We start from the raw sequence: 17,232 nt of genomic DNA, 5'->3' as shown, positions 1-17,232 counted from the left end.
GATTGCTTTTTTTTTTAATTCAAAATTTTATTAGAAATTTAATTCATTTTTGAATATTAGGTTGGTGAAAAATAATGTCATTTTTATATATATATATATATATATATATATATATATATATATATATATATTAAGTAATGTGATTTATAATTTAAAAATTTAAAAAAAAATTTTTAAATTTAAAAATCAAATTTTAATTAAATTAAAAATCAGTTTCATAAGAAGGAACAACAACAAAGTCAAGCTTATTATATATCTAAATTACAACGAGCATTTCCTGTATTTTAATTAAACTAGTAATTTCACTATTACATTAAAATACACTTAGCTCTTTAGACTATTATTCTAATCTCCTTTAAATTATATATATATATATATATATATATAGTTGAACATCAAAAAACAATATTATTTTGAACTAACCTAATAATATTCTGCCTTCTTACTGTAAAAACAATTTTTGGCTAAATATTCTTCAAATAATTAAAACGAATGTCATTTTTTAAAATGTATTTAAAATTGTATTATTTTAGTCAACGGAATTACATATTTCGATTTTGGAACAATTCATTTTAAAATGGGTAAAGCCAGAATTTTTTTTTTGCCTTAGTGATATCAAATTAATCACCAATCACCATTTTTACTAATTGAACAATTGCATTTTTTAAAATTTTTGTAAAAGGTGATAATGTACTTACAAATATGACATGCTATAGCATATTATTATAAAGATGATCCTTTTAAATGATTTTTTTTTTTATATATAATGCTCACGACTTGAAATTTCATAGATTTCATGATTTCATAAATAATAAATTTTAGAGATAATCTACTTGTAATTGTATATTCAACATTTGAACAAAAACTTATGTGCTTGAAAATTCTCATCAGTAAACGCTGTTGCTTCACGAAGGAGGAGAGAACGCAAAAAATTTTTTTTTAAATATAAATATGTATATATATTTATATCACATGTGGCAACACGGTCTTGAACAAGTTCATCCACGCAATCCTGAACACCTCTGACAATTCGACACAACACGATTCCGAATGATATCGTTTACTTGGCATAACATGATCCCGAACAGCACCGTAGAATTGACACAATATGATTCCGAACAATACCGTTGAATTGACACAATATGATTCCGAACAATACCGTTGAATTGACATGCCACGATCATGAATGCAGTAACACGCAACACATTATCAGAGCAATCTTTTTCAACTGCCCCAAAATTACTTATCGGCTTGTTTTTTTTTATAGCCATTGGGCAAAACTCAATCATCATTGTAAGTAAGATGGATGTAGCTCATTGGTGGACTTTTGATTTGTAATCGAAAGGTCCCAGGTTCACTTTTTGCCGTGGTAGGCCTGACTCATACACTAGCACACAATTCTTGTGTGCTTTCACGCATGCTCATGACAAACACCAGTTTAACAGAAGCAGCTAGATAGGTAAATACACAAGTTCTGATCACATTAATAATATACAGAAATTTAGAAAATCCATGGCATAACTTCAGTATTATCTTACATGTGTACAGATGAGTCTTTGTGGGGGAATTACTTTTGTAATAACACTTCATTAATAGTCTACTTTTTCTTTATTTAGTCATTTCTTCCTGTGTGGACTTTTGTGTGTCTGCTGGTCCTATTTATTTACCTATATTTTATTCACAGGATGCCAACCAGGTCTCCTATGTTGACTATCAAAGAAGCCACTACCCATCATGACATTCAGACTTTTCTTTCAGCTTTAATATTTGTTTGGTGCCATTTTGGTACTCTTGCATAATTTGACCCGGATTCTCATAAATTCATGTCAAGCATGGATCGGGCGACACTGGCAATTATCGGTGTCAGCCCGAGCGCATCATAACAGACGCAGACTAATGAAAAAAACAAAACAAACCGGAAAAAATACAAATAATCAAAAATAACAAAAAAAAAAAAACTACCTTGAAAAATGAAAATGTTTATTTCATTTTAGTATTTAAATTTTTTTTTTTTGCAAAATATTTATCAACAAAGTTTTTTTTCTCCAAGAAGAGATTCTTTTTAAACATATAATTGTTAGGTGTAAGTTCAAGTTTTTTTTTTTGTACTCCTGCACTTATTGATTCGTACTGAAATAATAACATTATTATTTAGAAAGCCATTCTTAAATTGGGACGGGAGGGTGTTATGTACCTATTCTGTACTTTCACCTAACAATTGAATAAAAACAGGTATCATAAAACTTTAATTAAACTTGAAAATACTATTAAAAAAAATAGCGTGGTTCAGTAAGTGCACTAGCACTTTTTTTTGTGTTCTTTTTTTGTAACAGTTTTTTTTATTTTTATTTTCAAGACTTGTTGCTACGTCAAGTTCTTTTGGTGGCACTGTCCATTTATACATCTCCAGGAGAAACCATCCTTTACACACAATCTTTTTTTTAAGTAAACATTTGTGTTTACAATTGAATGTTGCACCTCATTTTTGGGGGACAGCAATTTCTTCTCCTGACAATATGAGATTGTCTGCATTACTGCTTTCATTTCTTTTTCTAACATGTATAGATTTATTTTCTTGCCTGTCATTTTTCTGTTTGGCGAGTTAAAAAATATATTTGTCAGCTTTTGTTTTTGTTGTTATTGTTGGTTTAGTCGCTTTCTTCCAATTCGAATGTCGTCTGCTTCTATTTAGATAGCACTTTTTCTTTGGCTAATCAAACTCCCAAAAATTCAATAAAAAAAAAAAAAAAATAAATAAATAATTAATCTAAAAATAAAAAGTACCCCCCCCCTATTATCACCTTAAAAATTACTAAAAAAAAAAAAAATAAAATAAAATAAAGTCGAGTTAGCGTTTCAACATTTGAACAATGCTCGGCTGACACTGATGATTGCTGGTCTCACCCAATCCATGCTTGACGGGAATTCGGGTCAAATTATGCAAGAGTACCGCCATTTTTTTTTTTATAGTTTTGTTTGTGCATTAGGCAAAGCCAGGTCTAGGCTTATTTTACCTATGATTTTGTAACAGGGATAATGTTTATCTCATATGCAGAAATAACGGTGCATTATTAATGTGGACCCAGGTTGGGACCCCGAAAAGACAACTGAAAACATGGTATAAGTTTAAAAGATATATTGAAAAAGAAATAAGATATAGAGAAAAGTGGTGATGTAAGCTAGGCTTTACTTCTCAGTTGAATATTGGCAGAGTATCCAATATCCACAAGAGTACTTGGCTCTCGAATAATATAGAATTTGAAAGGGTCCAGCAATGGGTAGTAACAGTCCCATAGCAATTACCACATGCATTTTATGTGTTTACAATAAAGAATGTTGATCAGTATTTGTTTCAGTGGCTTATAATTCAAAAACCAAGAGTTTCTGAACCTTTATATTAGTATATAATATAACCTTTATATTAGTATATAATATAACCTTTATATTAGTATATAATGTAACCTGATGTTATGTTATTAGTTTCCCAAACATCTTGTATATGTAACAGAAAATAAGTTTATAGAAATATTGTATTTTAAGAAAATTTTGATATAATTAAAACAAAATGCATTCAGTTCTCTTACATGTAATATCAATCACAATTCAAAACAATGTTTTTTTTACATGGAAGAACATTTTTCCAGTTTCAAAAGATTTTCCTGAAACTTCAACTTTTTAAGCCTCTAAGAATTTTATAATCAAGACAAATGATCCATTTATCCTCTCATGTTGCATTTTTGGTCAGAGCACTCCTCGATTTTATTAAGTTGTTGCATTTTAACTTATTATTTCTTGAGGATTTTTTTCCACAACGTTTTCATATTTTGTGTTTTTTTGCAGCATAATTATTTTATTCAAAGAAAAATGAAAAATAATTGGATAAAAAGTAGAAATAAATCTTTTTTACTTAGAGCAGATTCGTATAGAACAGCAAAGACAAATTTAAAAAAAAAAAAAACTCGTTTTAAGCATTATTTTCCCTATATTGTTGGAACAACTTGTGATTCATGATCAAGAATACATTAAATGTTTGCACGTATTCATAGTTTTAAAATAATTACAATTTCAAAGTAACAACAATTTTTTTTTTCTTGAACTTATTCACATTATTATACACAAAATCTAATACAAAGTGGAATTATCAATGATCAAAAGTAATAGACATTCATTGTTCAATAAAATAAAAAATAAAGTATAGCAAATGTGTGTGGACGGGGTTCATACCTTTGCTGGTGACCTTGCTGACTATTAAAAGCATTCAAAACTCTGCGGCAATCCTGAAATGGTAAGTGAAAACATGGAACAAATATTATTTTGACATTTAAAAACAGAAAAAAAAAAAAATTCTCGTTTGTATTTTACTTCCACATTTTTTTTGTATCTAACTTCTACTTGTATATTCTTTGTTAAAGATTATGAAAAAAAAAAAATCGGTCAAAAACAATATATCAATGATATTCAAATCTTATAAAACTTATTGAAAAACAATTTCATTATTAATGCATTACACACACACACACAAAAAAAAACATTTCAAATAAAAATAAAAACATGATCCTTAAAAGCTATGAACTTTTTATAACTTGCCAAATTTTGAACAATGTAAATGATTCTGAATTATGCAAACTGATATTCCAAGATTTTATAAATTAATAGAAAGAATTTGATACTTAATATAACTGTATTTTGTCTCGCTTCTATTGTAGACCTGATCAAACAGATGTTGCGTCTTTGAATGTTTGACTTGTTTATCCTCTTGTAATATCACCCGGTACTTACAAGGTGTAAGATCATTTGCATATGAATACAACACATATCTGTGCCTACATCTAAACGTAAATTCCATTAACAAAGCTTCTTTTCTAGAACTGCTCATCTGTGGAACTGTTCTGCTGGCCTGCTTTCCAGCTGACTACAATATAATAATCTTCAAGTTCAATGTAAATAAGTTCTTCCACTCCTTCAATAATCCATTTCTACCCCATTTCCACCAGTAACTATTAATATGCTGTTATCCTAGTGACCATCATACACTCATTAACCCTTATCCTTGAGTGGTTTTCATAAGTGGTGACTCCCATGTAAAAAAAAAGGCAAAAAGAAAACACGACTGAAATTTGATTGCAAGTTTCTGCTACATTCTCTCTATATGTGAAACTACGCATAATAGAAATCGGTACTAGTATTGGAATCAGTAATTGTATTGGAATTGGGAAAAATATTGGAATAGTCCCATAACTACTAATAGCATTTCACAACAATTAGTTTATGAAATGATAACATTGTCGAATTTTATTTAACAATGATATCAGTCTATTACTATACCGACTTGACAAGAAACAATAAATGGTGGTCATGTTGAATATTATTCTGTATATATTTTAGAAATAATAATAAATTATCTTTTTAACAACACAAAATCATTGAAACTCTTATTAAGCCATTATCATGTTTATTATAAACATGGAGCACTGTTAAAGTTTCACGACCTGAGAGCTCATCCTTCAAACTTCTCTGCTTCATATTCACATACATGAATTGGAACAAATACATTATGGACATTGTCAAGGCTGCTACAAAAAAGGTAGCTTCCCTTTACTGTGCTAGAAAATTACTCACATCTGAGAGTATCCTGCATCTCTACAAAGCCGCTATTCACCCATGTATAGAGTATTGTCATCACATCTGGGCTGATGCATCTACCACTAGTTTCTCCCTTTTAGATAGGGTCCAAAAAAGAGTCTCCAATCTAATAGGTCTTGTACTATCAGCCAAGCCCCAACCCTTGGTCCATCTTCGCAATGTTGCATCCCTGTGCCTGTTTTGCAAGTATTTAAATGAAATATGCATTGATGGACTCCTTGTATTTGTACCCTTTGACATACATACTTCTGACAAACCCATCTAGCAGCAAAATCCAACCCCTTCATTGTTGAGGTCCATAGATGCTAGAAAGCCTTCTGCTTTAATAGTTTCTTCTCTCAAACTGCTGAACTGGGGCTTCTTCCTTATTTCTTGCTTCTTTGACTGCATACAGAAATTTAAATGTAATGTTAAACATTTTGCTCGTTTCTTCACATAATCCTCTATAGATATGGTCCCAACTAATAGCCCTTTATGTCTAAGCAGCAATATGCCTTGTTTGGGGTAAAAAAAATGTAAAAACAAAGAATTGCAGTGCACTTATACCTTACAGACGAAATAATATATTCTTAAATGTTTGATTTAGTTGTTTACAAAAATTGTCATTCTGCAAAGCAACAATTGTAAATAATATATTAGAATAAACATGAAGTTAAAGTGAAATGACACACATTCCTTGTCAGGTTTCTATTTATTGCTATTGTTTTTCTCACTATTTTAGTTTCCTATTCATTACTATCTTTAGTGACCGACTTTGCTAAAGTACATTTCAATAAAGAACTAAAAGTGTGAACTAATTTCATGACAAGAATTAAATATTCCACGTAATGCAGCTAGTAATGTTATAGTGCAGTGATTATGTAGTAATAAAAAAAGGAATAATTGCTTAACTCTTAACACATTCAATATATCGTAATTACTGTTAAATCATGAAAAAATACCTTATTGATAAGTTAGTTTCATATCTGATCTAAGGTTAATTCATATAATTATATGATGGTTTATAAATCGGTAAAGCATAACAAAACAAAGATCTAGGCAAAGGATTTAAAGTCACAGCATTAACCTCCCCAAAAAAGATGAACTCCTAAGAGAATAGGCAACCCATTTGGGTTGATGCAGTATTTAATACTCACAGACTGGATGAAGAACTCAAAGACCTAACATTTAGTAGCGTAAAATTATGCTTCATCTCTCATTAGATTCCATCAATATGCCAAGAAAACTTTTCTGCACAACACAATTTGCATATGTATTTTTATATTCAATAATTTATTTCTACATTAATGCATGTAACAAACAATAAGCTGAAATGAAAAGAAACAAAAATACATACGGCTTCAAAAGTTTCATCTTTAATAGCCAGAATAGAATGGAGTAGTTTTTGTGGACACAGAGCTTTTAAGCCTTCAACTCGTTTCTGTTTTGATATTGTACGGAACACACATTCAATGATTCCCACTTGGAATTCATAATCTGAATATTGCGCAAATAAAGAAAAAATAAATAAATAAATAAAAAACATTAACTTAATATGAAAAAGGATAAACATGTAAACACAAAATAACTATTGAGCAATATCGTCAAAGTAGTAATTAATGAATCACCCAAGTTTTTTATTTATCATATACACAATTCGATTATGATTATACGTCATTCTTTTTTTCAAAGATTTATTATATTTATTCAATATATACATGTTAAATTGCAGTCTGGAACATAGACGATCTCTTTCTATACAAATCAATCTTAACAATATACAATTAGGGATTTCTTTTCTCAATATTTTTTACTGGTTTGTTGGCAAACATCCATCTTTGGAGACAATGGTGTAGCAGTGGAGCTAGATAGCATGGGCAGGGCGATATGGGAGGATAGTTGTTGCCTGTGCTGCAGTCCCCGCTCTCCACGAAGCCAAACGATCTAAGGGAAAGACAGAATCGATACAGCTTGGCTCTAACTGCATTGCAGGAGTAATCAGTGATGACAATATAAAGTCAGGCCGCCTTAGGGACTGTCTTCGGATTTTCTGTCAGGGCTTAATCCCTTGGACTTTCCCTTGATAGAGTAATCCAGCAAGGCAGCAGAGAATTTGAATCAGAGTTGCCTTCTCCTAGGTGAGCTACCATTCAAAGTTGACAAGCCTCACCTGCTTGAAGTGACTGGTTTTAAGGTGTCAGTGGACTATCTTTGCCCCTTTTCCCAGTTAATATAAACAATTTGCCAGGCTTAGTAGCTAAACCACATGAGGAGGCCAGGAGCTGGACTTGGTTGTCAGAGGCTATTTGAGGGCATTTTTTTTTAGAGAGAGGGAGCTTATCCCACTATCACCCTCGATTGTGACAACCTTTAAAACCTCGATGTAAGCAGTGTGTAAATTTGAATTTGTATATTAAAAACCCAACACAATGCAGAATGAAAAATTTTTTTGAATAAACATTTATTATATTTAAACATTTAAAATCAACTTAGTTTTGACGATATACAACTTCTTCAGACATTTTGTGCTTTTTTCTTTTTCCTTTCTTGGAGCATAGTGTCACTAGAAAAGTAAAGCCATGTAGTCTTTAATAGTCATTTTTTTTCAAATGTTCCAATCAGAAACATTGTGTGCGGTTCACGTTAAATATATTAGATGTTTTTTTTTTCTCAATGTAAGCATTGTGAAAATTTGAATTAGACTTTGTAAGTTTGGAAGTCAATACAATTTATAATTTTTATTTTTAAATAAACATTTAATTATTAAAAAATTTAAACTAAACTTAGTTTTGACGATATACATTTTCATCAAGCATAGAATCAATTTGTATTTTTTCTTTTTTCCTTGTGCCATAGTGCCACTAAAAAAGAAAAATCCGTGTTATTTTAAACAGTCAATATTTTCAAATATTCCAATCAGAAGGATCACATGTGGCTCACTTGAAATGTATTACAGATTTTTTTATCCTCAATGTAAGCTGTAAGCGTTGTGTGAATCTGAATTATGCCAGATGAAGACGTATATCACTGAAACCAAGTTGATTTTAAATTTTGAAATAAATGTTTATTACAAAAAATTGGATTGTATTGTTTTCTTAACTAGGAAATTTTAATTCAAATGTACACAATGCTTACATTGAGGAAAAATTCTCATATATATTTTTTCCTCTACGTAAACGTTTGTAAATTTGAATTAAAATTTGTAAGATAATACCATACAGAATTTATATATACTAGCAGGCCGCCTAACGTTGCCCGACCGTAAAATATGCATAAATATTATATTTTAATTCATGCAGATTTCGTATTTATTATTATAGAGTCAATTCTTTGTTGATTATTATCTAATATATATAGCAATTTCAAAAGTTATATGAAAAAAAAAAAAAAAAAAAAATGGGTGCTAATCACTAGAATCGAAACCAAAACTTTTAGTGCTCCAGCATCATTACCGTTTGAGCTACCAACAGATGAAAGGTAAAAATTAAGCGACTTTGAGCTATGAATGTTTAATTTTGCCCATGCACAAAAGTAACAGCAGGAATAACAGCTTTATTCAACTTATTCTGCCAAGATAAACTGTTTTTTTTTTTAATTTTGATTCTTTAGCAGCTATTTTCACAGGCTAAAAACAAAATCGAAATTGTTACACAAGTCTAAACCACCTATATACCAAGTTGCATCAATAGAACTGAACGTAATAGTTAAATGAAACACTCGTTTTTCAAAGGAATATGCAAATTAGTTAACCATTTATTTAATAACTCGCATATTTATGACAGAGTATATTAAGTTCGTTTTAATAATTTTTAAATAGAAAAGGTAGGCTTTTAATTTCAATGTAAGTGTGACGAAATATTCAACATATCTATATAGAGTGTGTGTATGCATGTGAAAGTCTTTTTTCCCATTTCCCACCTATATTATTATAATCAAAATGGTTCTATGTTATTTAGCTCAACAATACAAGATATTTCTTAAAATAGTGTGTATATATATATATATATATATATACACACACACTAGAGAATAAATATCCGAACAGAAGTATTTGTATACCTAATTTACATATTTTTTTAAATAGTTTAGAATAAATTTTTAGTTATTCATTTCTAATGTTAGTGTCCTATCTTCTCTCTATATATGCAATAATTTTGGTGATATTTACAGTAATTAATGAAAGTAATCTAATAATAAAAAGAATAATTTACCAAAACATATCTTAAATGACTTTTTATTGATTCCAAGAGACGTAATTGAAAGGACAATTATTTCAACAATTATCTTTGTTGCCAGCACACGCACGCACACACACAAGTTAAAACTTTTCTAATAAAGTTTAGAAATTAAAAATTTAAACCAAGTTCGAACTGTAAATTAAAATTTATTTGACTAATTAGCAAATTAAAACATAAGTAAAAACAACAAATAAACGTTAAAGTTGTATGTTTTCAGCATCCTAGATTCTCTTTAAAAAACAGTCATTCTTTACAATTATTCAATTTACAATTTTAAAATTACATTGCATTTTAAGATGGAGTAACAAAGTAAAGAATACTCATGGAGATTATATTTGATATAAAAGAGAACTTGTTTTCTTGCATATAATTTGCATATATTTTTATCATCCATCCCTATATGTGATTCAATTTTTTTTTTAAATATCGAATGTTTTAAGTATTAAGGAATTATTTTTTATAATGATTACTATTACGTTTTTTGGTTATCATTACATTAATTACTACATTATGTGGAATATTTAACATTTTTTCTAATATTAAACTTGAAAAACAAAATACTAAGTTCTCTCAGAAAGGGAGCAGATATTAAATGAAATCTTTATTAATATTTGTTACTGCCTCTAAAAATTATAATGTAATTTTGAAACTACAAATTGAACAATTGCATAGAATGTCAGTGTTTTTTAAAGACAATCTGGGACACTGAAAACGTAAAAAAAAAAACAGAACAAAACAAAAAAGCAACAAAAAGAAGAATCATGTCCTAAACAGATTTTATATTTTTATCAAAATAGAAAGTTAAAGTTGGTTGAATATTTAAATGGATTTAATTTTTTTCTTTCCTCCTGAATGAAAGTGAATTAGAAACTTTCTAATTGAAATCATTTCTTTTCTATTAAAACTTACATATTCCTTTAGGTTTTGTTTTGCTTTAACGTTTATATTTCTGTACTCCTAAATTATATCCCTTGTCGGTTAGGGATTTTTATTCTGGACCCCCCCCCCCCAAAAAAAAAAAATTAACAGAGTTTAGTTCTGTGCAGTTCTAGGAGGTCCACCCTCGCAGGCTTTGCTTTCTCTCTTTGAGAAATGGTTAGTTTATTGTTAATCAATTCATCTTCATATTCAACATTTAAGAGTTATTTTGATTTCACTTATAAAATATAGTTTTCATAAATTTCTTACCTCCAATTACAAAAATTGATTTCAGTGCTTGTTTCCTGTAATATAAAAATTCAAACTTTGTAATAAATTTTTTTTTTTTAGCCAGCAAAATCTCCAGAAAAATACAGTAACACTAACTAAAATACTAAATCAATTAAAATAGAGTAAAAACAAAAGATGAAGAAATAATGTACCATATAATATACTTATATTAAAGCTTCTAAAGTAACCTTTCTCTGGCTATGTCTTTATCGACTTTATCTCAAGTCACTCCTTATTACTTTTTCCCATGTTTTCCTTAGCCTTCTCAGGTGAACTGGACCTGTTACCTCAACTGTTCTACATCTATTAACTCAAGAACTTTCATCTATTCTTTCAATGTAGCAATATCATCAAAGTCTCCTGTTCTGCACACATCTCCCTACAGTCTCTAGATTTATCATCTTCCTGAGGTTATCAGATCTAATCCTGTTTTTAAGACTTACATTACACATCCAGCAATTCATTCTTATATCATTCTTCTCCATGCAATGCATTTCATCAACCCTAACTCATAGATGACATGCCACGAAGCTGCGAATCTATGAGGCTATGGTCAGAACAATTCTCTATGAATGTGAGACCTGGTCACTGCGTAGAGAGGAGCTTCATAAATTTGAAATCTTTGATCACTACTGCCTCTGCTGTATCCTGTGTATTTGCTTCTCCGCTGGATCTCTAACTTGACCATACATGCTAGATATAACATCCTTGACCTGGATGAAACTCTGCTGAAAAGGAGACTCCGGTGGTTCAATCATGAGCTGCACTGGCTGGGGAATGAGTTTGTTCGTCAATTGGTGGCGCCCATTGCACCCACTTGTTGGAAAAAGCGCCAAGGTGGCCAACTTAAGACTTGGCTCACAACAGTAAAAGCAGATATGGAGATTATGTCCAGTCCTCACATATTTGGTGTCTGTTGCTGGAACCGTGAATGGCTAGATCATGCTGTTGACTCTGCTGCCAACTGACAGGGGTGGATGGCTTTGATATGAGATGTGGTTAACACCATTGGGGCTGGCTCAACCCATCCTGGGTAAATACTGCTACAGGTACAGGTAAGTAGATCAACCCTAACTGGCCAAGTTTTGAATCCATACATCATTACTAGGGCTATGACAACAGCATACTCTTTTCCTTGTTTTGATTCTCAGGTAAATATCCAATGACATCTTATGTTTTTATGTAGAGTGATGTGGTTCTCGGTTGATTGTGTCTGTGTCGGACATATACTCGAGAGTCAAAACAATGAAAAGAATATCATTACTAAGGCTAAGACAACAGCAAATTCTTTTCATTGTATTGACTCGTGTGCGTATCTGTTGATATTTTATATGCTTTTTATATAGAGTGATGTGGTTCTTGGTTGATTAACTGTGTTGGATATATATTCGAGAGTCGAAACAATGATAAGAATATTCTGTTCTCATAGCCCTAATAATAACACATGCCGGAGGGATTCTTCCCTTAATTAACAATAGTAATATGTTGGTTAGTAACAGCAGAATTTCCCCAAACTTACTCCATCTACTCCTAACTTTTGCAATTATATCCTGTGCTCCAATGGTATCACCATAAATATAAGACAGCATACAAATCTTATTGATTTTCTTTCAAATGAGCCGATTTAGCCATTGGTCAATTATAATACTAATTATTCATCTGCCTACACCAACAAATGTTTTAAAATACTTAGCAATGCCTATTTTCCATTTCATCTCAAGGTTTGGGATTTTATATCAATGTAAGAAAGCCATCTTAATAAGGACAAAAATACTTTTTATAGTTGTTTAAATACTTAATGTTCCGTCACTATTTACATAACATTCTTTTCCAATACTTTTATTAATTTGTATTTTTAATCGTCCATCAGCAGCATCTTTTGTTTTTGCAGTATTTTGATTATCTATTTTTGGGTTTAACTATATTCTTCTGATGAGACTAAAAGAAAAAAAAGGAATTTCTCAGAAGTTAAAAATGTTTATTTTTATAAAATATCATTATTTTTTATACATTTTTACAGTTTAAATTTAGGACGAATATTAAAGGAATACTTTTAAGTAATTTAAATTACTATTATAATTCAAAATCTATTATATAAACAAGCAGAATTGAACAACTCTCTAAAAACAAAAAAAATGAACATTCATTAAGTTCCAATAATGATGATTCTAACACATGACTCAATAAATTTTGGGCTTGACATATAGTTGGCATGACTAATAAAAAAAATCCTTTTTTTTTAAAAACACTAACTTTCAAATGGCACATGTCAAATTAAGTGTCCAATTGGATTATTAGTTTAAAAATTACAGTTACTTAAGTGAAATTACTGTTCAAAATTTTCAAAACAATATAAAAATCTGAAGTTTGTGTTGATAAAGCATTGTTTTCTGATTGGCAAAAAATACTGATCAAGCAAAGCAATGACTTCATAAGTGTTATTTGGACTCTACTTTGTCAGAACCAATAGTTAAGGCATGGTATACTGATTTTAAACGTGCTCATACAAACACAAATGTTGAATGTTCAGGTTGCTCAAATTCAGCAACTGTTTTGGAAAACAAAAATCTGGAAACTCATTTTGGTTGATCGTAAATTGAAGTTGCAAGAGACAACAGAAGAGTTAAAAGATATCAGAAGACAGAGTATTCATTATTTTTGCATGAAAATTAGTCAATGAGAAAGCTTTGTTCAAAGCAGGTGCCACTTCTGCTTACAGCTGATCAAAAACACTGCATCGATGATTCACAATGTTTGTAACTATTTCAATGCAACAAAAAGGAGTTTTTGCATCAATATAGGTCAGCTGATGATCAGTTTCTGAATTTTTGAGATGAGGACAGGTAATTTGTATTATTTGAATTGTTTGGACTACTGTTCTTATCTTGAGTGTCTAATTACTGTGCCACAGGTTCTTGCTGCAAGGACCTATAGTGCAGTGATTAGAGTATTTGAAAAAAAAAAATCAATTATAAAAATGATATTCTCCTAAAGGCTGAAAGTTCAATTCTCAGTGTGGGTGACCGAAAAATACAATTGTGAATTATCCAGTCATGACTGATGGAACAATAGCATACTACCCCCCATGAAGTAAATAAAGAGTTCTGTTCAAAATCCTGTCCAGCATCCCAAGTTCGACAGAAACAATCCAGAGTTTGATAAGATACACCTAAAGAAGGTTGAAGGCTACATTGACCAAAACATGAAATTACACTGAAGATGAGAATTGATGATCCATAGATTAATCACTTCACTCTAAAGTCAAATTAACAGTCAGCTGAATGGACAGCAGCAGGTGAAAGCTGTCCAAAGCAATCAAAGACATTAGCAAACAAGGTTTTGACCACCGTATTTTGAGAGGTTCAAGGTATTTTGTTTATCAATTATCTTGAAAAGGGAAGAATTCTCAGTAGCAAACATTATATAGCATTATTGGTGCATTTCAAAGAAGAAATCAAAACACAGCCAAAGTAAAGAAAAGTATTCTCTCACCAACACAATGCACCATGTCACAAATCGATTCCAACAATGGTAAAACTATATGTATTTCATTTAGAATTGCTTCCATATGCACCCTATCCTCCAAATCTATTAGTTCATCAACTACTAGTTGTTTGCAGACCTCAAAGGAATGCTTCAGACCAAGAAATTTGGCTCCAATGAAGAAACAATTGTTAGAGAAGCATCGGATTTAATGTATCACCTTAGAAGGAAATTATATTGATGAATAAAATCGAATTTTGTCTAAAATGTGTTGCTTTATTAGTTAGGTCCGGGACTTATTGAGTTATGTGTTATAAGACAAAACATGTACAAACAAACAGAATGCAGCTGTTCTAATAACTAGTTATATTTTTTCTACTTCTATAAGATTGGAGAACTAGATAAATAAAAATTTTAAAAAATTAACTATTTCAGGACATATTTTAGAGCTTACATCATGACATAATAAAGAATTGAAAAATATATTTGTCATGTTGATTCACAAAGGTTGATTGATGTGGAGAACTGAAACTTTCAGAAAAGATATGAAAGAATCCAATCTTTTTCACTTAAAAATAGCGGATCAACTTGTAAATTGCATTGTTATGATGACTGAACTTATGCATTCATGACCTGAAAGTTTGATCACTCTGTTGCCGATATTGATGTGTGAGACTCTTAGAAAGCAACTCCTGTCATGGATGTGCGTCAGAAACAGATGCGTTATTAAATTCCTGGCAAAGTTACCACTATTCTCAATGCAATATGTCAAAAATAAATTCTGGAGTACAAAAGGTGCTCGTTTTAATGGTACCACGTCTTCACAACTCTTCAACTTTTTAAGTTAAAAAAAAAAATAGGAGGCTTTACTTTTGGAACGACTCTTGTACATAGGAAGATTTACTCTTAATATTAACTGCTTGATATTTGTTGTAGTGAAAGTAGTGACACCTTTTCCTTATCTAATGAACTATCTAAAATAACGTAACAGTGATGACAATGTTACTCTAATATTTACATGCATGCTGAACCAACTTATGTTCCTATTCCTATATTCTTGTTAAAGTTGACTTCACTATAGAGAAGGTATTTTATTTGGAACCTGACAACCCCATTCTCTTCATCTTAAGACACAGACAGCTGAACAAAATGCCTATCTCACATCTCGAAATTCAACTCATATCAGCTACTCAATCTATAAATGTAATACAGATACTCACAAGTTATTTTTGAATACTGGCTTGGCATACAAGAAATCTTTCACATGAGTAGGACAGCTTTCAAACAATAAATTAGTGTACCTGACAACCTGCAGGGAAAGAACAATAACAAATTTAAATAAAAAAGAAATGAAATATATCAAAATAATCTTGCACTTTTAGGAGTTTTATACAAAAAAGATCAATCTAAGGAGTATGTAACAAATCTCTACAATTGGAGAAGTGCTGAAGGAAATGATTTTTATTTTTATCTCTAAGATTCTCATGACACTGGCCTTGTATAAAGATTTGCTTTCTTGTGGAGGTAAGTATAAACTCCTCCCAAATTCCACCTTGAATCATGTTTGTACCATTAATAGCTGAAAGACCCTCACATGTTGGAGAAAGCTGATAATTGTCTCAGGTTTATCAAATGCATAAATAGAACCCTAAGAGTTATTACCACTTTGGGTCAGAGTACAAAATGGAATAATGGTAACTTACAAACAAATCCAAAGTTTTAATGACCAGGGTAACAATCACAAGAACTGTCAATCAAAAATGTATTACAGACAAAATTTTTTTTTTTCCCTAAATATTCTATTTGATAATGTTAATTTATAAATTGTCTTATTCATGAAGCATTAATGCCATAATCATCAGTTCTGCAATAACACACATAAGAGTCTAACTTCTCTAACATGCTATATTTGTTTTTTTTAAATATCATTAAAAAAATCTTTAGACAAAAAGTACCTCTTCTTGTTAGTCAATTATTTATAGAGCTTTACTTATCAATAATGTATTAAAAAAAGAAAAAAAAAAGAAAGAAAAACCACAGAAAATGCATAAATTGACTGGAAATCATTTTTGGTTTTCACTTTTTAGCCCTATTTTTGAATTCTTGTAAGTAAATCAGATTCAAATTAGCTTTTACACATCAAACAAATTTATTTGAATGGTAAAGTTAATTAGTTCAATAATTCAAAACCATCACAAAGACACGCTTGGTAAAGCATCTTTGCTGATCAGACAGATCTATGATACAGTTTTTACGGATAATGCAAAAAAAAAAAAAAAAAAAAAAAAAGTGATAAGTCCTAATTTAACAGGTTACAAAGGAATCTATCTATATATCTAGAAAAGTGAAAGTGTCTGTCTGTGTGTGTACATTTCCCTATGCAATAACTCTGTCAATTTTCAGTCTACAGACTCGAAATTTGATATACAGGGTACTGAGATATGGGAAAATCGATGTAATCGGTTTTCGGCCAGAAATTTGGCGATTAAGGGGTCAAAGTTCAACGATTTGACCTTTGAGAACTCTACCAAACTCCTCAGACAATTTTGGGTCTAAACACTTGAAATTTTAGATATAGGTTCATTGGACATGGATCTAACTTAACTTGATTTGAGCCCAAAACAAATTTTGAGGGGTCAAAGTTAAAAAAAAAATTGTCCTCTGCGGTCTCTTCCAAATT

General features: G+C 30.5%; 1 protein-coding gene across 1 annotated transcript in view; it reads right to left on the bottom strand.

The window, feature by feature from the left end:
* LOC145296767 (uncharacterized) overlaps positions 1 to 17,232 on the bottom strand; it is a 242,404-nt gene that overhangs the window by 132,857 nt on the left and 92,315 nt on the right. The window contains exons 8-11 of the mRNA XM_080142821.1: positions 15,773 to 15,861; positions 11,049 to 11,083; positions 6,980 to 7,119; positions 4,225 to 4,277 (exon numbers count right to left, since the gene is read on the bottom strand). Coding sequence (XP_079998947.1) covers positions 4,225 to 4,277; positions 6,980 to 7,119; positions 11,049 to 11,083; positions 15,773 to 15,861 — 317 coding nt within the window. The remainder of the gene's footprint in view (positions 1 to 4,224; positions 4,278 to 6,979; positions 7,120 to 11,048; positions 11,084 to 15,772; positions 15,862 to 17,232) is intronic.

The sequence above is a fragment of the Euprymna scolopes genome, chromosome 17 (genome assembly GCF_053919585.1).
Source record: "Euprymna scolopes isolate OS-2025 chromosome 17, ASM5391958v1, whole genome shotgun sequence".
NCBI classification, from domain to species: domain Eukaryota; kingdom Metazoa; phylum Mollusca; class Cephalopoda; order Sepiida; family Sepiolidae; genus Euprymna; species Euprymna scolopes.
This window is presented reverse-complemented; position numbering and strand designations above follow the sequence as displayed.